The 25,934-nt window shown below is 37.4% G+C and overlaps 1 protein-coding gene and 1 long non-coding RNA gene across 6 annotated transcripts in view; one reads left to right on the top strand and one right to left on the bottom strand.

The window, feature by feature from the left end:
- CAPN7 (calpain 7) overlaps positions 1 to 25,934 on the bottom strand; it is a 35,844-nt gene that overhangs the window by 6,223 nt on the left and 3,687 nt on the right. For 3 of the 5 annotated variants that reach the window (XM_072853862.1, XM_072853864.1, XM_072853863.1), the window contains exons 2-18: positions 25,067 to 25,175; positions 23,246 to 23,403; positions 20,954 to 21,021; positions 19,625 to 19,825; positions 18,018 to 18,104; positions 16,954 to 17,080; positions 16,137 to 16,222; positions 15,125 to 15,218; positions 13,390 to 13,536; positions 11,580 to 11,686; positions 9,897 to 10,017; positions 9,510 to 9,654; positions 7,568 to 7,667; positions 5,756 to 5,891; positions 5,224 to 5,299; positions 2,726 to 2,871; positions 2,100 to 2,162 (exon numbers count right to left, since the gene is read on the bottom strand). In XM_072853862.1, coding sequence (XP_072709963.1) covers positions 2,100 to 2,162; positions 2,726 to 2,871; positions 5,224 to 5,299; positions 5,756 to 5,891; positions 7,568 to 7,667; positions 9,510 to 9,654; positions 9,897 to 10,017; positions 11,580 to 11,686; positions 13,390 to 13,536; positions 15,125 to 15,218; positions 16,137 to 16,222; positions 16,954 to 17,080; positions 18,018 to 18,104; positions 19,625 to 19,825; positions 20,954 to 21,021; positions 23,246 to 23,403; positions 25,067 to 25,175 — 1,971 coding nt within the window. Of the gene's footprint in view, positions 1 to 2,099; positions 2,163 to 2,725; positions 2,872 to 5,223; positions 5,300 to 5,755; positions 5,892 to 7,567; positions 7,668 to 9,509; positions 9,655 to 9,896; positions 10,018 to 11,579; positions 11,687 to 13,389; positions 13,537 to 15,124; positions 15,219 to 16,136; positions 16,223 to 16,953; positions 17,081 to 18,017; positions 18,105 to 19,624; positions 19,826 to 20,953; positions 21,022 to 23,204; positions 23,404 to 25,066; positions 25,176 to 25,934 lie in introns of those variants that run through there. The other 2 variants (XM_072853865.1, XM_072853866.1) reach the window with 2 other exon arrangements.
- On the top strand, positions 4,263 to 23,634 carry LOC140648208 (uncharacterized). The gene is made up of 4 exons (XR_012041144.1): positions 4,263 to 4,643; positions 7,991 to 8,092; positions 8,214 to 8,290; positions 21,645 to 23,634. It is a non-coding gene; the product is annotated as an uncharacterized lncRNA (long non-coding RNA).

Here is a 25,934-nt window from a genome sequence, read left to right as displayed (position 1 = left end):
TAAGGACAGATTCCAAAAGGACAAAGACATACAAGAGGAAAAATGCTGCTCAGACTTTGAGAAACAGGCCATCTGTTTGCAAGTTCCTCCTGCTAGTCATTAAACTGAAAGGTTAGACTTATAAGACATGCCAGGCATTCACACAAGTTTATAGCCGAGATCCATTTCTCCTGTTACTTCCCTCCCCTTTCTGTCAAATCAGCAAGGAGCAACATTTTTTCTTGTGATTTAATTTCTTTACTCGGTGTCCAAAAACCTCAAACGTGGCAAGTTTGGAAGCAAGGGGGATTTCTCCCCCCGCCACACTACTACGCAGGAACCTAGAACTGCTGTGCACTGATAGTTTTCCAGGCCTTTTCCACCTCTGCTGCACTTAGTGCCAGGAATCCCCCTAGGGCTTGGTGAGCTCCAGAGGTGACCACTCAACTTTAGTGTAAGACATCTAACAGAACTTGCTTTTACTGGTAAACTGTGAATTAGTTATCTGCTTGTTTTTAAGTGTGATGACTGCCAAGCAAGCACTAAATAAGCATTAAGCACAGGCAACTAACTTTTTGTATTTAATAATGAAGGCTGGCCTTGGATAGATAGAACATGCCTTTTATTTGAATACTAGGCAGACATCTTCAAATAATTAACATGTTTCCCACATACTTAGTTTTCTTTCGAAATGTAATACAACATAAAACAAATGTCCTGCCTCAAACAGGCTGGTCACCTTCCATGAGTTTTTGACCTCTTAAAGCATTCCCCCAAACTAAACCCAGTTTTTAAGAGCTAAATAGGACAATGGCTTCTGGAAGAACCAAGCAAATCATCTCGCTGTTCCCAGGAATCTCTCTAGCCACTTACTGTTCTCCAGAAAAGGCTAGCTTCAAGGGGCTATTGCAGAAGTAACAGCTGGTACGAAACACTGTCTGAACTCAAGAGCCTCACTGCAAGCCAACATGTCCCCCTGACCACACAAAGTAATGTAATCCTTGGCTTCAGGCATGAGTGTCCTAGAAAGTGGACTGCTCCAGTGTGGCTCAAACTAGCCTTGTCTCTCTCTTCCTGAAGAGGTTACTGTTTGGACAGAAGACTTCTGCCTATAGTAGGATTCCCCAGGGTGTGCATGGCAGGTACAGAGATCAAAGTTAACAACTGCTGGCTTATTCTTTCTTGAGGATAAAATTGCTAATGCATGTATTTTCATGTAAGTTACATTATCCTGTGAGCTCCTGGCTATATTTATACTTCAGCTGAAGGTATAACTGCAGCTCATGTTGACAGCTGAAAGATGAACAGCAGCTGGCCCCAAAACTGCCTGGGCTTCTGACTTAATTTCAGTCAAGTTTTTTCGCTCCTGCCCCTGCTGCTGTACTCTCAGGGAGCATTTCTACATGAAATGTAGCATGGGTATACTGCCTTGATCCTGTTTGGCAGTGTGAAACTTATCCCAATGATTACAGACCTTTAAGATGTCTTCGCAAAATTTAGGAACAATAACATATTGTGATATTGCCATCTTAAGTCCATTTGTCACAGTCTTGCTACTAGTGCCTTTGGTTTGCCATTGCTGATTTTGTCCCATCATGCCAAGAGTTTTTCCAAGAAAATCATGCAATTCTCTCAAAGGAAAACGAGCAATGCTTTTGCAGGGTTTTTACTCTAGCACAACCTGATGTCTGCAGAGTAATTACATACTAGGGTACAGGTTGTTATTCTAAAGGCCAGCCTATTCTACAAAGGCTTTACAGTGTATCTGCAATGAAGATGAAGCTTACATACCAAATGCCAGTGAAACCTAAGCCACCATCCATACAGAGTGGTGTGAACAGAGCGAGCCAGCCCAAGGACTTTTGTGTTGGTATGAATTATGCTAACAGTGCAGCTAATTGTTTGGTAAATTAAATGTAACTTGAGTACAGGATTGGTCTTGTGCTAATGATGCTTAGATTAAGCTTTAGTTAAGAAGTTTCATTTGTTAGAAGATGGCATAAGCTGGCATTTTTGAGCAGTAGCATAAAGATATATTTAAAAACTTTGTACATCTCAAATACAGAAAAGCCAAGCCAGAATTATTATCCACTGACCCATAAAAGAAAATATTTCTTTACCCGTTTGGAAATGGTGTAAGGTGTAGGAATCTTGGAAAAGGTGAACTTGCACAAGGAATAAACCTGTGTTGTAAAAGAAGAAGCTGGTCACACACTCATCTTGTGCTTTTCATATGAAATCATGACGTTAAAAAAGCAGAAGTGCCTACACATAATTTTCAGATACTTGCTAACTACATGCCTATATTACTCATTAGACGACCCTGTCTGAAACTCAAAATCCAGAATAGTGCTGGGACTAACAAGACTTAGTTCTACTTAATTTTTATTAAAAAAGGCAAAATGGAAACAATCTGCATTTTACTTTTTTCAGTGACAAAGAGAGACATGTAGCATTGATCTCTACCTGTGCACAGATACTAATTTTTTATTCTAGGAAATAAAAGTATTTTTCAGCTGATTTCATTACTAAAATTTCATTACTAAAACCACACACACTACATTGTCTTAACTACAGTGGAGAACATTATCAAGCACTTCATCCAGTGGTTCTGCTCCATCATTCATAGCTTCCCTCCCCAAAATAACAATATTGATCCTGAAGTACACTTGTTTATCAAACTTGCAAGTAAAGCACACTTTATGGTTTAATTGTTTACATTCATTATTAAATGAACACTACATACCCTGATAGTGTAATGGATAGTGTTTTGTTTCTCATATTGGGACACCACCAAGGTAAACGTATGGGGCCCTGGAGAGGTCAGCTTTATCTTGGTCAGATAATGAGGACTGTTGATCCGAATACCATCAATATACGGAGGAGGATCAGCTGAAAAAGAAAAGGATGAACACTTTTCCTGGATCAAAAAATCCCCCAGCTTGGTAAACTTGTTAGCCATTTTATATCAGTGAATTTTGCCAGGAAAGTCAGATGTTGGTACTAAGGTTAGACTGTAAGCAGACTTGAGTGCTCTCAAAAGAATAGAGCCTCAAGATTTGCTCATAAAAAGGACAGATAATCTTAAGAGCAACTATTATTTTCAGGAGAGGTACATCCCACATGACAGGACACAAATTCTGCACTTCAAAGTACAGCTTAAATCCCATGACTTGCAAGTACTGCTTATCCATTTCCCACCAATGTCACTATTCAAAGGAGACCTACTATGATTATGTTGAAATTTAAAGAGAAAGATAAGGAATGTTTGAGCACTCTTTAAAAATCTCTGAGGAGTCTGTTCTTTCTCCATTGGCTAGACAGTTCCAGAATGCAAGCTGCCAAAAATCTTTGGCCACTGGGTAAATAAGACTTTAAAACATGTCGATTTATTTAACTGACACATACTTTGTCTCTCTCCAAATCCTTGTGATCATTACACAGATGTAGTTGCATCCCAGTAGCAGTGCACATACAGTACTTACTTACAAACATCCCAAATATTTGCTTTTACAATTAGACAACGTAATTTGTTATTTGGCCTCTAATTGCTTCTTTCCAGACTTCTTTTAACTTCAGCAAAGCAGGAACCAGTCTAGCCAATTACTTCAATAAGCCCAGGATCAGGTCCTTTTATTTTCTTCCACAAAGCAACATGGGAGAGGGGAAAGGATTAATATAAAACAATGAGAAGCTTAGGAATGGGAAATACCGGCCTCGCTGCCAAAGGATTAACCTGCTTTGTACTGATCTTATTTTAACAGATGGTAAAAATAGTACTGCAGCTTGACCAATCTATTTCCATGGAAAAAGGTTTTAAACGAGTTTGAGCTCGTGAGATTAAAGTTTACAAAAGAGTTTGGGCAGCGAGACAAAACATATGAATCATCCAGCTCTTGCTAGTGATCTTGCTGGAAGACTGTCTCTTTCAAGCACAACCGAACAATTCCCTCCGCTATACAAATGTCTTTGGTTTGCCCACTTAAGAATGTTTTCAGTAAGACACACATGTAAAATAAGCACTGCTACAAGTACTAGAAACACCAGAAGCATGTCTTGGGCTGTAAGGAGAAGCAGATGCTTTAACAAGATCAGCTCTTGCAAAAACAGATGATGATTTGGTCAGGTCTCAACAGATGCTTTCCACAGAAAGACAGCTTGGATTCTAAGGGAGCTGGCTGGCAGAGTTAACTGAACAAGACCAGAGATGAACAATGCAACCCTTACCAGCCATTCAAATAGAAAAACACCCCACAAATTCCACTCTTTGTTGAAAAGAGCTTTAAAAGCTACTCTCTAATTAACTGTTGCTATTACCTGTTGCATGAACAGCTACCTGAATGCAACCCTGGTTCTAAAGAGGCTCCCTATCTGTAAAAGCAACAGGCCAAATCCTACCTGTCCTAGGATGCACCTTAACTGAATTCTTCCAAGGAATATTTTTACACTGAGACCTCTAACTTGATGTAAAGAATAAATAAAAATATGACATTATTAGCTCTACCTTAAAGTTGCAGTCTACCCTATCCATTCAACCGGGGCATTACCTTTACTTCCTGTGTCTCAACCTGTGTTTCAGATCTGCTACCTGTCTTGAAATAAAACACACATAGCTTTTTTGCAGCTACAACAAAGCTCCAAAAGCCAAGCCCCTTCTTCTCAAGGTGAGTAGAATATGACCTATAATGACCAAGAGTAATACTCTGATAAAATTTGAACATCTAAATATTTTTCTTAAACATTCCATACCTGATACTTTGAAATATGTTGAAGTGTTCAGCTGTTTCACATGAGCTTGCTTAGGTACTTTACTAAGCCAAGTTCACAGAACAATCGACCTTGATTATTTTAATTTAGTGGAAGCTGTAAACCTTTACATAATTTCACAAATGTGGGAAATAATTATGCTATCAGATAAACAGAAGCACAACATCTGTTCCCTCTAAACATTAACTACTGCCCCTGCAAAATAAACAGAATAATAAAGAAATGCTGTGCCAAAATAAGTATCAGCAGGACTTTGTAGACCTCTTAGCATGCTTCCAACATGTACAGCTCAGTTTATTCCTTCAGTGCAGACTGTTTAAAGTGGTCAAACAGGGCTAAACAACCATTTCAGAAGATTGACCTCTTAGAGCGAGGCATCTAGTTTTAAAGCAAACAGTGCCTTTCCTCTCCACAAAATCCTCTGCAATTCTTCATTTATTTCTAATATCATCTTCTTGACAATTAAGGTACACTAACCTGGGTAGTAAACTTTTTTGCCATCAGTCTTGTATACAACCATTGTAATGAATTCCCGATTGTGTGCAAAGTCATCCTATAAAAAACACAAATCAAGTAGAGTTGTACACTTCTGTGGAACGTAACTAATGCTTAATCAGAATCAAGTACACATTCTGTCATCCCCTTTGATCACCACATGGTATGATCTGATATTTGTATTTATTGAGATACTCGATACAATTCTTTTTAAAATACCCGAAATAAACAAACTGCCACCAATTTCACTTTTAACAGTTCAGGCCCCGGGATTCAAAGTTACTTCAGAACCTTTATGGTGGAATATAATCACTTATCTCAATTTTTACCCTGGGTCTATTTCAACGATCTTGTTTGTAGGTATGTGTACCTGCTGAATTTAAAACTTATACATATATGTAGGCATACATACCTGAACATGAAAACATAAGCAGTAATATACTAATAACAGAAAGCTACATAGAAAGATTTACAGAATATATTTCAGAAGTTGTAATACAGAAGAACCCGGCACCTTATCTGTGATGTGCCTGCTAAGCAGAACCCAGACGGCAGCACCACCTTGCGGACACTGGACCTCTAGCTTGTACTGAGGATTATTAGCCAGGCTGTAGGCATCCTTCACCGGACCTTGCTTTGCATCCCAAGTACTAAAGTAATACAGAGACGTTATTAGGTGAGTAAGATACTAACTTGTGCTTTGAAAACCAACTCCAAATCCGAGCTCTCCATTATCAGTAACAAAGTTACTGAAGGCTAATTTTCTGCAGGAAGCTACGACAGGAGTTACCTAATGCATTAGCGTCAAAAGCATTATCTTACAATTTTGTTTTATAAATGACTTTACTACAATACAAGCATGACAACAAAAAATGCTAAATACAAACAGATTGGCTGTTTGGTGTGGTGACTGCAACCACACAAAGCAAAGAAAAAGCTGAGCCGTTCAGGGAGCTCAGGCTAGCCAATTATTGTAATGATTGCACACACCACTTTTATTATTAAGGGAAAAACACCTATGCTTTTGTAACTGTACAGCTCCATATGTAAGCTATAGTCAGTTCCAAAAGCTTGCCAAATTTTTTCCTCCAGGTTTTTATTCAGACAATTTTTCTTTTAAAATTTGATCTGGTTTATGTTCGGAAGAGTGCCTGCATGAAGTGTTAAAAAAAAATCTTTGAGGGAGGTACCCTATTGCAAAATCTGCCTGCTGCCTCATGAACTGTCTAGGCAAGGAAAATAAGGTATAAAAAAACCCCCCAAAAGTGCTGACAACTGAATGCAAAGCATGGCATCCTGGGAACAGAAGTGGATAAAACTATTCATAAGTCCCATTGACTCTTCCACACTTTTAAAACTGAACAGCATGTGTGGAAGGCTGCGTTATCAACTAAGCTCTTCAAATTGTCACCATCATTATTCCACTTTTTATGGCAATTGCCACTGTGCTAGGTATTTCCCTACACAGAGGTACGATGATCACTAATAATATAAGGAAAGAGACTAATAGATGAGCTTTGAGATTAGCATACACATTACCTCATCTTGTTACGTCACTGCAGTGTATTTTAGAATTAATTTGAACAAAAAGATGTAAGGAGCCTTTACGGATAAAACTCAGCAGTTGTACTATGGATGAAGGAGCTTGTGCAGAGCTAACACACAGAAACAGTGTGGAAGCAGTGGCAAAGTGCAGTATAGTGGAGTAGAAAAATAGAGAAACCCTTGCTTTCAGAAACTGAGGCACACTTATCCTCAAACTGGGTGACAAAAAGACTGGATGTGATGGATACTAGGGAGGAGGCAGGTAGCATGTTCAGAAAAAAAAAATAAATCAGCAGGCAAGGAAGATTACTGATTATAACTACGACTGGTGAAAAACAGAATTAAACTACTCTGACATCAGTGAACACACCCTGTAAAGACAACGTGCACTGCACAAATAACTTGCAACTGTCCAGGAAAATGAATTCCAAATAAAAGCTAGGTCACTCAAGCACTGTCTGGTGACTGCTTAAACAAAACACAGACTGTGCAAAAATCTGATTTCTGTTCCAGCAAAGAGATGTGGGACTGAGGTCAGAATCTGGTTACACAACCTTAGGTCCACAGCAACATCACAAAGGTCACTGGAGTTTCAATGATGTTACAGAAGTAGTCAAAAACAAAGCCTGGGCTGAGAATTTGAAAGTGTAAAGTCAGGCTCAAGAGAGCATGGTTGGAGTTCAACCTCTTCAGCTGTAATGAGGAATAATGGAAAGAAGGAAACACCACATTGGAACATTTAGTGAGATATCAACACACAAGTTTTATCTCTTGGACCGACCTGTGAATACATGTAGATTCTTTAAAAAGACTTGGGTTCCAACTCAAATAAATAACGTCATAGTACTGGCACAGGTCCTCCCAGGCAATCCAGAAAATGCCTGAAAAGGAAATGCTGTTATTGTTTCCTTACAGACACCTTGATTTTACTTGTTTTTCAAAAGTCTCTTTCCAGGCAAATGATACAACATTTCTGTAAAACTTAGTAGTAATGTCTGCATTGCCCAAATTTCTAAACTTAAACTTAATCCCCAAAACAAAAAAGTTAAACCAAAAAAAAAGTTAGTCTCTGCTTATCATCAAGGACTTTCTGAAGCTGTCAAAACACTTTTCATTCTCAAGCACTAAGCAAAAGGTATGAGAGAATGTGTTGTATTGAAAGAGACATCATTAGATGATTCTGACCTGCCTTCCCCTTTCCTAGGTTTTGGAGGGCGGAGCGGGAATTTACATAGTCAAACAGGTTCCCCCAATTCAACAACCTACTTCAGTAGTCATCCAGCACAATCAAGTATTCAATCAACATGTGAGTATGTTTGAATGTATTTCTAAGATACTTCATCCAAACACCTACATGACTTGCTTTGGCACCCTGAATCTGCTTCATCTTTACAACATTCTCATGCATTTATTCTAATTCTCCATAGCTCCTTTAACTGCAACTCCAGCCAACAAGAGTGCCTGCAAACTGACAGACTCCTGGATGAAATGAACTCTCAGAAAGGTAACAGCCTTATAATTCGAGTCTCTGACACAGGCGGTTGCAGATCTTGCAGCACTAAAAAAAAAAAATGTAGTCATAATAGCTACACACACAGGCAAAAACACCAGAGTGTAAATCCAGTCAGAAGGAACAACTCCCTTAAAATTACTAATGTAATTTTATATAAATTTTAACTACTATATATTACAGATATAAATTCCTTACTAAATGAATCGGTAAATAAATAATGAGCTAATCTCTCATAACTGTCACAAAGCCAGGGCTGCTATTCTTATATTTAAATCAAAAATTTTCCTTATGCATTTGCACGAGGCTTATCAATAAATGCTATAATTTAATGGGTTTGGATGCATACTGTTGCCAAAACAGAGTGGCACTGAACAAAAGGGCTCCCTCACAGAGATACACAGAGAGCAACTAGGAAAAGGGCTCCCTCAGAGATACACAGAGAGCAACTAGGATACTATTAAAAGAGCAGGTATCTCTTTCTCAATGTAAAACGCAGCTTCTGCAGAACTGTCAGCAGCCTGCCCGTCCACCAGCAAACCCACACTGACTTTCCAAGGGCTATACTCTGCTGCTCCCTAGGGAAGATGGGACAGGACAACACTGGGCATCATTCCAAGTGTTTTCTCTGGACAGTGACATAGTGTCTATGTCTCAAAGACAGATCTCAATCTACTCTTACAGCTGGAAATAAAGTGTATATAAAAATTTGTTTATAGATATATTCATGTAATGCAAGGGAATAAACCCAACTTACCTCCAGTGCATAACCTCAAATACAGGCAAGACTAGTTTAAATACTGGTTACAGTAAGCATGTTGATACATATTTGCAAATGTTGGAGGAAAAAACCCACAAAAAGTCAATTCATGTATTAAAAAGCAGCATTACACAGCTTACTGTCAGAATGTTATCTTTGCATGGAACTCCCCCACGTCCAGATACTGAGATAGCAACACTTAAGCAAGGAGGCAATTTCTTGTCAATGAATTTGAGATATATTAAACAGTCCAGATTACTTAAACCTCAGACAAACCTGAAATGACAGACTTAAAGACACAAATACTTCCTAAACTTTTGGGCTATTTAGTTTCTAGTATTTGTTTTACTCTCCCTCTCCCTGTGCTTAAGCATTTCTTTCTACCTTCCTGCAGGGATACACCACAAAGATCTATATTATCTGAAAAGATAGTGACTTTTTAAACCTTATTACCATTGTCTATTTTCTGAGCTGTTCTTGGATCAAAGTTCAGGTATTTTTGTAAATCTGGGGTCCAATTTCTTGTGTCATTTTCACTGTATCGTCCCTTCCAACGTAAGTGGCTCCAGGGATTTTTCAACTGAAGAAATCGAAGTCCCTAAAGAAATACAAAATAAAATTGCTGGATTCATCTTCTCTAGGTAATTTTTATATTTATATTAACATGGAATATGGACCAATAGCTCAAGAAAATACAACATCATTAAGCGTTCTGGAATTTCCCAGTGGAGCTCAAGACAAAATAAACTATGTTAGCCACTAGAGCAAAAAATCAGTAGCTACCCATGCCAGACAGGTTTCAAACAGGCATCTGAAAACATCTTCAGTTTGACTCGATACCTTATATTCTCTTATATCCAAGACTGCATACGCATGGGTTGGAACTAAACCCCATTTTTCTCCTTCCTCTTCAGACATCACCCCTGTTGCTGTTGTGATAAGGACATCTCCCTTGTGAAATCTGTTCAAAAAGAGGTGAAAAATAGCTTAATTAAAATCTTGCAAGTTGCAAACTAACATTTGCCAGACACTGTAATAGTATGTTTTTATACTGTCCATTAGTGTGACCCTGCTTTATAAAAACTGGAATACAGGGGGTTTTTTTGGTCAGCAGAAATCACTCCTGAAAAAGCTTGAGAAAGTGGAACTATTTTCTTTCAGTATTTAAGTATAGGCTTTGAGTGAAAAATTTTTATATAATTTCATATTTTTAAAAATAAAAATCAGCAGTTATCAACCTGAAGTTCAATCTGTGTCACTGTTTAAAAGATACTCTTCACAGATCTTCAGCTGAACACAAATGTGGTTTCATCAACACTGAGCCAATCACTGCATATAGCAAATTAACAACTCTGTCACACCGCCAGGATTCTGAAGGAGCTTCCCAAAACCTGAAGAATGAGAAGTTCATGCTTCTATACTTTTGCAGGTGTTTACACTAAAGTTTTGTGTTCACCCTGCATAGGCCTTACAGGGTCTGAATTGTCAACTCACAACAACTGAGTTCTGCAATTGTTCTGAATTGCAATTGTTAATTTTGCAACAATTATTGTTGTGAAAACACACTAGCATGTTTCCTAGCCCATGCTAAAATCCAAGTACAAACTCAGTGTCCCTAGACAATTTACAGGGTCACTGGACTATGGATTGACACATTTTCAGCCTAGCACAGGTGAACAACAGTGATGCTATAATGGCTAGATTCCATCCTAATTGCAGTCACACCTCCAAATTGCAACACTGGAATATCTGAAAAGTTGTTGACAATCAACTGAGAGCTCCTAACCAACTGAAAAAGCATTGTAGAAAGAGAGGCATGCTCTTTTATCATGAATGCAGATGTTTCAGGCAGAATATCCCCCTTCTATGGCATTGAAATGCCTAAGAAACTGGTTGCACAAAGCCATTTTGAAAGAAATCAAAGTACTTGCTAGCTGACATCTATAAGTTACAGCTGTATCTTTCACTATAAGTAGAATTGTTACGGTAGGTCTGAAGATCAGTATTGCAGTTTGATAGACTTTTGCTGCTCCTCCAGGAGATTTACTAATGGGGCATAATAACCAAGATCTTGTGATACTATTAGAAATATTATATTATATCTGCTTGCTAAGGACGGCAGATCAATGCCAAAGTTCTGGGGAACCCTGTGGGAACACAGAACACATTTCCGTCTACTTTTTAAACACTTGTAACTTGTATATTGGTTCCAAGCTGCTCTTCTCTGGCTCCATATTCCATTTTCTTCATCAAGAAATGGGCTACTATTTTTTTTCTTCATACGTAAAGAAGAAAAATCACCTCAAACAAAATTCCACAATATTTTACTCTTCTGTTCTATCAAAGCCACCAATACCTCAATTTGTCTTCTTCCAGAAAGCATATGGAGGTTTTATAAAGCACAATTTGTAGTAGTACCAAAATGCTACTGAAGGATCAGTGATGACTGTACTGCTTTTACAGTGGTAATACAGCTACTACACAGCAAGCATTTTAATTACTTAGGAAAGAACAAACTTCTACCTCTGATAAAGCATTCTGAAAGTACTATCTTTATTGAAAGCTTGATTGTCAGAATGCATAGCAATTCTTTCAGGTATCCAACCAGTCAGTGCATGGAGATCAATATTCTGAAATGCAAGAATTCAAAAGAAATCAGAATAGATAATCCATCTATAAGCACATGATGTCTGTACACAAATTATAATAGCACCTTGAAAGAAATCAAGTATACACAAGTTACAATATAGCTCTACACATAAAAGGCTCAAGATTAAGACTATATTAAAGAAACCAATCAAACAAAAACTTATTTGATTAGTTTAGGACAACATTGCCAAATAGCCTCTAAGAAAAAAAAAAAAAAAAAAGGTGGAAAGTGAACTGATGAAACAAATTGGAATTTCAGTGCAATGGAAGCATAAGAAAATGATCAGTTGTGCTCAATTCTATGGTGTGTTCTATTTATTTTGTTGATTCACAGACTTTTAAAGCACAGTCTCAGAAGCACCATTTGGAACCTTGGTATTATATATGCATTTTAAATTATTTAAGTTTTACTTCTAAGGCTCAGGGTTTGGGTTTTTAATTCTTTTTGGTAAATCTGACACTGACATGTATTTCCATAAAAAGATGCTTTAATCTCCCCATTTCATCTCATTGAAATATTGCTTATTCCCTTCTCTTTTGCTTTGTACTCCTCAAAGCAAAAGCAGAGACTATAAATGCTAGAAGTGTCAATAACCAGCACTGGTGGGTGGGAACTTGAGGAATTACAAGTACAACACAGTCACTAAGTAACCCTGATTATACAGGGAAGCTGTAATACAGTCAAAAGCATAGGGGGCAGGAAGGGTGGAGATTAAATGTCACAAGTCAAGCTGTTTTTCCAGATAGCAAGTTAGAGGATGACAATGGGAATAAAACACAGCTATTGTCACCAGCTTCTGTCCTCCAAAACAAAGCAGCCTAACACTGACATAAACATACATAAAAATGTATGCTACATTTACCCTTTATAAAAAGCCACATTTGCCTCCACAATAATTTTTCAAAACGTGATGATTACCTAGTATACCCTCCAAGAACGCAATTATCAAGACACCAACTAGAATGTGAACAGAACCATGAAATCAAAAATATACTGTTAAAATTTTAAAGATTTTTAAATTAAAATCAGAAATGCTTCCTAAGTAACGAATGAAGATTATGCAGGCTACTCATTTCAGTAAACTGGCCCTCTTTAAAAGAATAATTTGCATGTCAGCCTAGTTGCAGTGATGACTGTTTCTTTAGTAACCACATTATAGGAACCCATTACATATTTATGCAAATGAGTGGAACAATCTGATAAACTCTGACAGATCAAAGTACTTGCTCCCTCTATAAACATGTACTAAATGACTAGCCTGTTCCTTTCCTAGCTGACTCCCCTACCTAATGAGGGAGAAGTGTCCTATTTATTGAACGACAGTTAGAAACCAAAATCAGCAGTATTGATATGGGCAAAACATTTATTACTTTACCCAACACTTTCATCTAGACTCTATATAAACACATATACTTCCCAACCATAAGTGCCAATTCTGCAGTCAGAGAACTAAGATTAACTCTGCCCATCAAGATGTCTTGCTCATTCTATTTTGATGGAATAAATCTCATCAAGTATAGCTAAGCATATTTGTGAAGAAAGAAATAGAAAACAAAATTAAGAAAGCGTCAAACCCAATACTTACCTTCCCAAGCAACTCATTTATTTCACTAGAAGGAAAGTTATTTGACCTAAGACTATGTAAGTGGAATTTTTGCCTCTTAGCAATAATCTAGTACTTACAGAATTTGATCCAGGAAAATCATATCCTCCCATGACCTTCATGTAAGCCTTTTCTATTAGCGATACCCATAATTCATTCTTATTGTTAGAATAAGAGCAGAGAAGTTCCCCACTATGATCAACAGGTAACTGGTCGTCTATGATTACCTGTGTGAAAAACAAATGAAAAATCATCATAAAGCTAATGAAGTATTTTGGAAGTATTTAAAAAATAAAACCAAACTCTCATTCATATACAGCTTCTCAGACAGCCAGATCTGACCATCGCTCTCATATGTGGACAGCTCTATCAATCCCGCAGTGGTTTGCCCAAGTGAACAAGAAATTCTGTTGCCAGCTTTTACTTGCACTGGTCCACTGGGTGACCTGTGATCACCTGCCTCGCTTTCCCCTATGTAAAATGAGGATGATGACAGTATGCTCTTGTAAAGTGTCCAATATCTATTGAAAAAGGAAAGTTCAGTGTAATTACCAGCATTAGAAAAAGGAGAAAAAAGCCTAACAACATCCCTCACCTAATTAGGAAACAGAGCATGGACTGTGCTTGGTAGCCAGCAGAAAAACAAACAGTTATTTATCTACAAGGAAAGGAACTATGTGTCACATCGGTTTCATAGTCTCTACTTCAGATTTAAATTTCTTCTCTCTGGAAAGGAAAAAAAAACCCAAAGCAGCAGTTGTGAAAGTATTAACATTTCTTCTTTAAATTAGGTAGAATATATTTGGCTTTATTACAGATTGTTACTGCAGTATTTGTAGTGGTCTGAAACAGTTTCCCAGAACAGATGTTTCAGTTTCACTTTGACATTAGTCCATTACCAATACAGGCTACCAACACAGCACATTTTCTGGTCAAATTCTGTCTGTGCAGGAATTAATAAATCTTCTCACATAAGAGCAAATGGCCAATCACCCTAACAAAAGGCAGCCATTAGGAGATATTTTGGAAAGAGTGTTAAGAACAAGGCAAGCACATAAATGATACTTTCCTGAAACATTCAGATTCCAGAATTTTGCAACTCAAGGACTTCCTGACCCAGAGTTTGTATCTTAGCAATTAATAGCCTTTGAGGACTTTCCCTTTACTCCCCCACCCCACGCATATGACCACGCAACTTTCGAACTCCCGTAAACATTCATCAGTTACTACGATCTGCAATAATCAGTGCTCAGTTAAGTATTATACAAAAAAATACATTATTTATTGCACTGAAAAGAAAATTAAGCTGTTTGTGAGTTTATGAAGTTCTGTCATATATCTTCAGGCATCTCCTCCCCTTACTAAAAATCTATGGTCATTTGAATTATTCCTCTATGGTCATTCCATGTCTATACTCTTCCTGGACATCCCTCTCTGTACTTTTTAGTTCTGTAACTTCCTTTCTAAAATGGAGTGGAAAAGTGGATTACTTGCACCCCCTATTCATAAATATAGGATGCATAATTTTGTTCCTGTATGGTTTTCGTAATTCTTTTAAGAAATATAAAGATTTTTAAATGCATTTAATGTGAGTAAGGCTATTCTCACAAATGTCTGTAGAAGAAGTACCTTCATTCTTTTACATACTTCACAACCAAAATGAATCTCAAAAGGTTTAACAATTAAAAATCACTTTCCAACAAAACGTATCTGAAGTTTTTGCTATGCAAGCATAGCTTCACAGTGAAGCAGACCAAGCCTTTAAAATATATGACTTAAACAGTAACAGGACCAAGTCTCCCCAAAACCATTTACCTTTCTAGGTACACCATTGATATGAAGCTTCACCATGTATTTGCCACATGGATTATATTCTGGTTCTCCTTTCTTATTCTGAGGGTAAATTATACTGTTAAAAAAACCAAAACGGAGGAAATCGTGACATAAATGACTTGGCTGTACATACACTTTTAACAATAAAAGTGAGATTAACATAGTCTGTTTCTGGAATTTACACTGAACATAAATATGGAATTTTTAATTAAAGAGCAACTCAAATTTAGTAAAAATGACAGTGATGTTTAAATAGGTTTTACTTTTCAGGCCTGGCTTGTACTGCAGTTCTCTGCTTAATATAGCGACAAAAACAACATAAGTAACCTAATTGTTTCTCCAACAGAAGCAAGACAAACAAATTTATCTTACTATTTAGCAAACGGTATTTATGTATTTGTAGTATAAATACCGTATTTGCCTGAATAACAAGTCAAACATTTGAAGAAGGAGAAGACAGTGCAGAACTCACTGCTCTTGAAAAGAACACAAGTTCAGTTCTAACGAGTATAGGTTAAAACAAAAAAATCCAGGAACAACGTTCACACACTGGTCTGGCAATGGGCTCCTGGCAGAGTCTGCCAAACCCAGGCCAAATTTATTACAGGGTGCCAGTCGAGTGGAATTGACATAGTGCCATTAACATTAATTCTGCAATGAGGTGCAAGATGGACCACCTGTTGCACAGCAGTTGGCATAGCAAAGTAGGAAAATAAACCTATAAAGCATTATAAGTAAAATTTCTATTAAAAACAAAAAAACCCCTTCCAAACTATTTATTCCTCCTCAAAGCACATCTAAAGTTAGACCCCAGTGTCTGTATACACATCTATATAAAGCTGGCTTCCCTCTCAGAAGTGCTAAAGCCACATGAGTCCCAGGGAGATGAAGGTGAAACAAATGCTAGTTTTTACTATGCCCAACTGTCACAGAATATTGCAAAAGCTTGGCAGTATTAAGTCTGAAAAGATCTTAGAAAGCAACAGCTACTTACCTTGTGATCAATTTTTTGTTATATCTTCTTTCATATGCTGCACTGATAGCTAGTGATGCCACGAAAGAACAATCTGACACTATTGTCTATAAAGAAAAGAAAACCAGTGAGGACATTTACCAATAACTTAGATACTGGAAGACAAATGGGGTGTGTGGAGTGAAGGAAAATCGTCAGTTAGTAATTCCCTTCAAAAGGGAAAGAATTTGAACCAAGAGAAGCAAAGTTACTACTAAAAAGGCAGGAAACGTATGCTTGCTCAATATGAGGCCCCTACAGAGCAAACCAGAGTTAGAATTATTAATGACAATCAGATACCTCAGCATTCACTCACACTTACTCCCTCCTCCCCAAAACCCGTTGTGCAATATAAACCATATCCAATGGCATAAACTATTGCTGATTTCAGAATAGCTTGGGCCACCTGCAACAAGACATTTCCACTATTCTCAATGGGCCACTCTGCCTCCTGTCAAATAAAAACTTAAAAATCTTGCCCATTATTTTTTTCATGCTGTAAATTAAGTGAACAATTTGCTGCAGAGTACACCTTGCCTTTTTTCATACTAACCTTACTGCTATTTCTGGAAAAACAGGATTTTTCAGCTGGAATTCAAATTCTGATTTTCAATTCCACTGCTAACACACCTGTTTATTCTGCATGAAATCTGAAGTGATACTATTTATTCATTTATTTAATCCCATGAGAACCAAGGAAACCACTCTCACATTTGGGGATTCCTTTTTGAACATGAAGGTCTTCCATCCCCTGCAATAAACCACTAGCAGGACACATTTCTCTTTAGGAACAATTTACCTGCTTTATGCTGAAACTTGATACAGTATAAATCATCGTAGGGTTATTTGTTATGTCATCTGGTCGTACCCACTTGGCAAACATTGCTTTCTGTTTGGGGGATAATGGTAACTTCCCACATTTATCACTAGATTTAAGAGAGAAAAAAGTAGAAATAAATTAATAGTCGTTTAGAAAAGCTTTTCATCGTATGTCCAGTCTTATACATATCTGACAGATGGTACAAAATATGCACAGAACAATTACACAGCTTTGTATACAGAGCTGTAAAACAATTTCAAAGATCACTACTGCTAAGTTTGTGATTTTTAGCGAAAAAAAGCAAAAATATTAAAAGCATGAAATAAAACCTAAGAGCTTCCTTCATACAGGACTGAACAGGAGAAGGAAATTCCAAAAAGCCATCTACACCAGCAGAAACTCAAATTCTTCACATTATTTCAATATGATGAACTAATATTAAAAAGTTTCTTTAGTTCTGAAAATATTGAGGCTTGGCTCATTGACAAGCCTTTAGTGGAAAATTGAAAAACAAACAAACCAACCACCCACCAAACAAAAAAAAACAAACAAAAAAACCCCCACCCCAAACCAAACCAACCCCAGGTGTCTTTGTCTATTATTATTGTTCATGAATGAAGGTCTAGCAGTTACATATCACTCTTCCTCGGAATAGTCCTTTACAGAGGAAACAGCTATCACCTTCATTTTACAGGTAACTGAGGCAGAGGGAGCTAAACTCATTAGCATGCAGCAGAATCAGGAAACAGACCCAAGTTGCCAGCCCAGCCCAATACTCCAAAAAGCCAAATATATTGTTGTCCTTATAGGCCTGAAGACATGAATGCAAAAGCACTGCAGAGCAGGGTCAGCTTACATTAAACAGTTTTAAAATCAGACTGGAAAAAGGAAGTGGCAGTATTTAAGTATCTCTGCCTGAATTATGCTTAAAAGCCTACTTAAACAATTTTAAACTCTGAAAAAGAAAAACATAGAAATACCAAATATAGGAAAGCTTTGGAAATAAAAACAAAAGTAAAGTTCAGTAATTGAATCACACTTACGAAAATGGCATAGGGAAGGCAAAACGTTCCCTCAGATCAACACTCATGAAAGGTACATATTCAATGCCATTAATTTTTGAAGTCTTCCTGCAAGTCATAAGAAAAAAAGAATATAGTTACAAACCTATCTATTATCTTTCAAAGATTAAGTTCCAGAAGGTAACAACAAAATTAGTTTTTAAAAACTAACAAGACACAGTGCTTCTGAAAACAAGACAACTACCTCTTGAAAATGAAACAACCACTGTATTTATTTGGGTTTGAAATGTGCATTACTTGATGGTTCAGTCACTAATCCTGCAAGTATGTACCTGCGGGCAAGTCGCCATGCCAGGATAGAAATGATTCTCAGCCACAAACCTCTTCATAGTTCTAGAAGTCACATTTAAAACTACATCTGTCTAAATAGAATTTCTCAAGTCCCTTAAGCTTCTCATTAAAGAGAGTCTTAGGATAAGTTGACAGCAATTAACAATACTTAGATTTCATCTAATTGGGGCAGTATTTTGAAACACTTTGTCAAACAATAACAAAAATACTGCACGTTTATTAGTACATTTTTTACTAAAATGCACAGAACACTTTCTAAAAAATGAGAATCATGTTTAAATGTGAATGTAATTTAAGTTTCAAACAAGGAGTTAACTCAAAAAGGTATGCGAAATATTTTTAGATCAAATGATAAAGATGTGAAACAACTTGAAGTTCTCTTGCAAGAGTTAAACAAAAAACCAAACCAACATATAAAAAACCCCCAAAACACCCAAACCATCCACAAAAGCAGAAACATTCACTACAAGAGGAAAAAAAGTGAAATTTTAATAAGGCAATTCTTAATGCTCTGCAACTTTTCAAACACACATACATTTCTATCTTCATGACCATATCCTCAGTCCATTTAAGTCCCCTAAAGTCAACAAGCAGACTAAATGTTTTATGATCACATCCTGGACAGTGTTGAGCATCACCTCTGTCACAATCTTTTTTATTGCATGGGGAGTAGGAGGAAGGTTGAAACACCTATCAGACAATGCATTTATTTTTTTTTTTTAAGATATATTTGATAGTTTTCAAAATTCACAATTTAGGCTAAAGGTTTTATGGATTATTTGCAGTAGCTTATTTCACCTATAATAAAAATCAAAGCAAAAAGAACTGGATGTAACAGAAGTCACAGTGCTACAAAATATTATGCTTCCTCAATTTCCAGTGAAGTAGTAGTTGTATAATCTATAAAAACATCTTTGTACCTTGGCTTCTCAGAGCCAGATCTTTCATTAACTCAGTCAGGTAGGTTATGTATAACATACGAAAATAAGGCTATGAAAAATAATTCTGGCAGTCAGTTACAAGAAATTGTCTTCTAAATACGAACTAGAAAGTATGCTCTGTGAATAAAAGCCACTAATTACATTACCGTAGAGAATACAAGAATTTATTAATGTGTAGGTAATACCAGCAATGGGGTTTGTAAGAGGTGGTTTTCCAACCCTCTGTTTATACACCTCATGCTTCAGCTGTTTCAATCTACTGTGTAAGATGCACAAAGGACATAAGCACAAATGATAATTCCAAAAACATTTTGGAAAAACTTGTCTTCAACTTACCTGAGTACTTCAATCTCCTCTGCAGTGTATCTTTGACCTTGAGATTCACTAGCTTGTACTGCTCTGATTGTCTGTGGTTTATCATTTAAAGAAAAATCAGGTCCCAATGGAAAGAATGTTCTGACTGGCTGATTTGGTTTAGCTGCAGTTGACTTCTCCTTGTGAGATGACTTTGACACAGATTCCTTCAGTGCCTCTGCTCTAAAACAAATAAAAATGCATTTTGTTTACAATGATAAAAATACAGTGATGGTTCAATTACTGATTTGCTTGGTTCATGTTTGTTACATGTAATGTATGTCACATGGAATGAACAAATGCCCAAGTTGACCAACACCACTTTTCCTAAGAAAGATCAATTTCTGATGCCAGTACTTCTTTATTTTCCTGTTCTAGAATCAATTAAAATATAGCATTTCCAACTCATATATAAGCTACTTTTGGCAAAACTTGTTAGATTTTTGTTGCCTTTAAATTATGCTAATAGGAGAATTCGTGTAAGTGTTCGTTATCTGGAACCTCAGAACAAGATCACTGAAACACAGAAAGAGAAAACTTATTTGCGTCCTCTCATACCTTCAGGATTTAATTTGTCTAGCAGCTACAGGAGCAGTAAAAACCCACTAGCATTCTCACAACCCAGCATTTCAACCACTTGCAGACTGTGTATTCAGGAACCATATTTTGTTGTTGTTGCATTAAGCTGCTGGATAGTCACACTTATGCAAAATATGGGGTTTTTTTCTGAACACAAACTGAGAAGTGCTGAAAACCATGTTATACTGAAACTTAGCCCAACATAGTCCGTTATTCGCCATCATACAGCTGATTTAAAAAGAGCTACATTGAACTTACACTCCGGTAACTTGTTTCAGATATAGACTCCAGTCCACTAGGTCTACCCATACAATTAGATTGCTACTGTCAAGATAAGTATTTCCCAGTTTCCAAGCTGTCTTCCTTATGAAGGGACGCTGACACCCTGACTTAGTGCTGGCCTGAATTCAGCATTTCTATAGAAGCCAAAAATTGTAGTATAGTACTCTGGTTTATATCTCTGAAGACTGAAGTAGCACATTGGTACTAACAAATAGAGAGTCCTTTCCTAATTCGCCATGTCCCAAGATTCCCAGAGGGCTGGCACAACAGCTACTATATTCAGCAGTATAGCAGCTGGCAGCTATCTGCCAGAAGAACTCTACAGGAGCTAGGTCTACCCAGAATCCATACTCTTTGCAGTACATAACAGACATGCTGGATTGAGAATCCACCTCAGAGCATGCACTTATCCCTACAGCAAGAATGTTTATGAACATTGGCAACACTCACCTATCCAGTGCTTGTCGAGCCAGCTGTTTCAGTTTTGACTGGAGGCCTGCTTCTGAAGTTTCAGTAGCCTTAAGTGCAAAATAAAAGAAAAAGCTACACACCCAAAAAACCCACAGGTTTTATAGGCTGTTTGTCAGATTCCACACTTAAAGATTACAGCAAACAGTAATTAGCTATTTTTTCCAATTCTCTTTTGAAATGAGCAAATATGTTGTTTTAAAATCTCAGCATAAAAAGCATACTAAGTAAGCAAATATAATTTTGCTGTTCTAGTGAATGTTCATGGAACAAAAGTGATATTTAAAATTCTTCAGCATGGGCAACATTGTACACACAAAAAAATGGCCAGAAGAATTAACCATATTAAAATACTACGGGCAGAAAGACGACAAAAACAAATGTTAGGTATACTACTGATCTTAGACGTGTTCCAATTCTTTTCCCCAAATGAGTCAAAGATAATCATAGTAACTTAGGAAAAAAATAAATTTGAATGCTTACTTTCATGAAATACAAACAAACAAGATTGCTTGCAAGTTAAAAATCTTGTTCTTGCACATCTAAGGCATAAAATAATCTATGACAGGGCACCAAAACAGATTATCAAGAGTGCTAACTTCTGCTCCCAATTGGGAGGTCAGCCATGACAGTTTACTCATACAACCAGTTTATGCTTTTGCTTTCCTTACAGATGGAGCATGGCTACTGCAGCTAAGCAATCTGCAAGAGGCACAACATAAGTTGTGGCTTCTCCTGCGACACCCAGAAGCAGGTTTCAGGTTCTAGCTTTGTACCTTGACTGATTCTCCCGGGTCAGCTAGGTCAACTGAGGAACAAAAGGCAAGCTACTTTCACCCCAAGAAACAAAACTAGAAACACCCTCTATAAGCAACTATTTTCATTTGCAAATGAATTACACTCCAGAGTTCCCAGCTGGAAAATTTTGAAAGATGGATGAAGGTAAGCAGTGGAGTTGGAACACCAGCAGACCCATCTAGGAGTCAGTCATAGAAAAGGAGGAATGGCTGCTCTCCGAGTACTTCAAGGGTAAGGAAGAAACAAATCTCTCCACCTGAATATACTGAGGAGAAAGACAGAAGCAAAGCTTCAAGATAGCAGAGTTCCTTCAATCTTCTTTCATCCTGGGAAGAAGAACGTACTTTTTGATCACCCCGAGGGATAAAGCCTACAGTCATCTTCACAAAATAATACGCTAGTCAAGGTTAAAAGAAACTTCATGAAATACTTGATAAAAGCAGTTGTTTATGAGATAATTTCAGACTAACTTCAATATATGCAAGTAATGTTTGCATGCACTGACATAACAGAAGGAAGGACACGGCAGAGGAAAAACAGTATGCTGTCGCAGCAAGTTTTTATGTAACAGACTGAAGACTTTCTGCTCCAACAGCTCAAGTGGAAAAACTAGAGCAGTTCTACTAACTCTTCATCTGGTTACACTGTATCACCAGGGTTTTTTAGCCTACACAAAACCAATTTACAGAATTCGGAGAAAAGATTTTACTCTAGCATGTAGCAAAAGTAACATTCCCCTCCCAACAACCCACATATATTTACATTATAAAAAGGGAAGAGAGGGGAGAAAGAAAAACAGACTTGGTGGAGTTACATTATGATGGTGAGCTCTTCCTGTAATGAGTTAGTTAAGGCAACTGGACTTAAGAGAAAAAAGCAGTACCTGTAATTTTATTCTCCATCATTTATGTAATGGCCAATTCATCCTTACCATTAATTTCAGTGTGAATTTAATTCAGTTGTCACAGCTTTAAAGTTGAGCACTGAGTAATCAAGTAGTATTTTTACTAGTTTTGGCATCAGTAGACCATTATGTTTTCAGAAACTGTTACACACAAAAATTTCCCTTAAATTACTTCCTTTAATGTAGTCAGAAAGTAATATAGCTGACACATTAGCAAGTCATCTTCAGTTTTAACTGGTTTTAATTTCTGTTTTAGTGTTGCATTTGCTCCAGGGCAAAAATTAGCATGAAAAGAAGTTCCAAAATATTTCTAGTTTTTAGTATAATCCTGAGGAAAAAACCATAAAACATAAGTCCCCATAAATTTCAGTGTTGAATAGCAATATAACAAAGACTGGAAGAAGTACTAAAAAAATCCCAAAAAACAAACAGTGGAAAAAAGATTAAAAAATAGTTTTTAGAAATACAGGTACTCCATTTTTAAGCCAGCCTTTAGGGTCAGTCACTTGTGTAAGTGGAAGAATTTCTTACCATCACATAATTCCACCAAGTTAACCTGTAGCTTAACATACTGTTTTCAAACAGAGTTCCACCGCTTCTGTGTACAACTCTATAGCTTCTTCTGCATTGCCTTTATCATCTTCATCAAAAGCCTGTGTAACTAGGAAGTGAGCACGCTCCAAGTCCAACTGTTGTTTTGACTTCAGAGGATCTGCGTTCTGTGACTGAACTAAATGAAAAAGAAAGTATTTAGCTTTCTACAGCAGCAGACATGTAAAAACGTCCTTAACATGGTACTGAAATACTAGCAGTTCTAATCAGATATGTAATACCTATTTTTTGGCTGGAAACCAAAACTTTCTAAACTTTGCTAAAAACAGCTTTGCAAAAACAAGAAAACAGCCCCCCGCCCCCAGCAGAGATACACTCTCAGGATATTTCACATGCCAAATAATGCAAATAAAATCTCTTTCATACTACACTAAGGACAAGGATGTTTAATTACGTAAAATATTGCATCATTTGTGATAACACATCACGTATGGTAATATGCAAGTTCCTTAGGTGTCTATCTCATTTAATACATTTATTAATGACCTGAAGGAGAAGATGGAGTGAACCTTCATCAAGGCTGCAGACCCCACCAAACCGATTCACTCAAGGACACAGCTGCTATTCAAAGGGACACAGACAAGTTAAAGAAACAGGCTGACAGGAACCTTGGGAAATTCAGCCAGGACAAATGCTATGCCCTGTGTCTCGGACAGACTAACACCCTGCAGGGTACGGATCTGTGGAGAAGGGCCTGGGGGACAGCTGGGTGAGCCCAACCCAGCAGGCCCCTGGCAGCAATGAAGGCTAACAGCACCCTGGGCTGTGTCAGCAGGAACACAGCCAGGAGATGGGGGGGAAGCAATTACCACCCTCTACTCGGCACTCAGTAGACTGTATCTAGAGTACTGCATCCAATCTCGGGTCCCTAATGACGGTTGGGGCTGGAGGACTTGGCCTTTTCAGAAGAAGCTGAGGGAACAGGGTTTGCCCAGCCAGGAGGAGAAATGGCTTTGGGGGGTCAAAGTCATCTCTAATAGCAACCTGCCAGTAACTGTGAGGTTACCAAGAAAATGGATTCAGGCTCTTCACTATGGTGCAAAAAAGGGAATAAGAGCCAGTGGCTATGAACTGAAACAGGGGAGTATCCAACTAGATACATTAAAAAAAAAATCACTAGGAAGACAATTACACCCTGGAACAGGGGCCCAAAGGCACTGGAGAATTTCTGTCCTTCGGCATTTTCAGGCCCTAACTGCACCTCAGCAACCTGGTTCAAAAATCAATGGCTACCCTGCTTTGAGCAGGAGATTGGTCTATAGACCTCCCAAGGTCCCTTTTTGGCCAAGTGATTCTATGATTCTAACTGAGAATTGCAGGTGTGCAAAAATTTGGTAGAAGCACAAACACTGAAACTGGATCAAAAAAGAGCAAAAAGCTCTTTTGCCCTCTCAAAGTTAGTAATTCTACATAAATACCAGAACCCACTTGCTTCAAAGCCATCATGCAGCTGAGGCTTAGATGTGAGCTTTCATTTGTTCTTGATCAATTTTTATTGCTATATTTAATTACTTTCTCGGCTTTCCTCTGCAGATGTGATTCCTAAGAATATTTAAAAGGAAAGAATACCAACACCCAAGTCCTTAGGAAGTAAGTCTCCATTTCTGATGTATTTCAGAATTCAAAACACTGATGTGGTCATTGTATTTGTGGTCCTTCACAAAGGACAAGAAAATCAGAATAATGAAAAACAGAGCAAACATCATTGACGCTGATGGCACCGAAAGGCTTTCCACTCAATTAATTTAAGCAGAGGTTTAATTAGAAAGCTCCTTACCCACCTGCTGAATGGAGAGCTTGAACTCTCTCCAAGTACTCATTTATTTTTTCTTGAATATTTTCCAAGTTGGACCCTGCCATCCCAGCATAAATCAAGGCTTGTGCAGCTTCCTGCAGGGAGAAGAATTTGAGACAAAGTTAATGTTTGCTGCCTAGAAATTACTTTCCATAAACAGAGGGCCTACAGCAGCCATGAACAGCATGAAAGCAAGCCCCTATATCTGCAAAAAGACTCAGTGGCTACAGGGAAATTCTGATGGAAAGACCAAGTTTCAAGTTATAAATGAGATCATGTTCAGTTTCTCACACATGGGACAACCTATAGGACTATAAAAAACCTTTTGAGGTTCTATAAGGCCAGATCTTAGGTCTGTCTGTAGAGTAATGCATATAATTAGGAGACTCCAAGTAAAGTTTTTTTAAGCAGGCACTGAAATCAGTTAAATAAAGCTCACAAGCCACAAACTACCTTTTATTTTTAAAGTTGCAGATTTAAGGTTAGGGGAAAAAAAGCTACACACTAGTTATTTGCATTTAATCTGATAATAATGAGACTAAACCAATATGAAACCTTTTCAAAATCAAATGGATAGAATTTTGGTTTAGAAAGTTTTTTCTTTTAGTATTACTCACATAAAGCTATCAAATCTGGAAAGTCTACAAATTTAAAGTTTCCTAGCTCCTCAAACTTTGTTTTTTAATTGTTTGTATGTACATAAAACACCAGATATTGATGAAAGTCTACTTCCAGGAGACAGCATAGGCCTCCAGCTCAGAAGCACATTACGTTATCTGCTTTTCTATAAGGCTTTTCTATACTGCACAAATCTATTAAGAAAAAACGCCTTCAGTTGCATAAGCTGTCTATCC

Source organism: Ciconia boyciana, chromosome 2 (assembly GCF_034638445.1).
Source record: "Ciconia boyciana chromosome 2, ASM3463844v1, whole genome shotgun sequence".
Lineage (NCBI taxonomy): Eukaryota > Metazoa > Chordata > Aves > Ciconiiformes > Ciconiidae > Ciconia > Ciconia boyciana.
The sequence above is the reverse complement of the archived record's forward strand: the minus strand, read 5'-3'. Positions and strand labels throughout refer to the sequence as shown.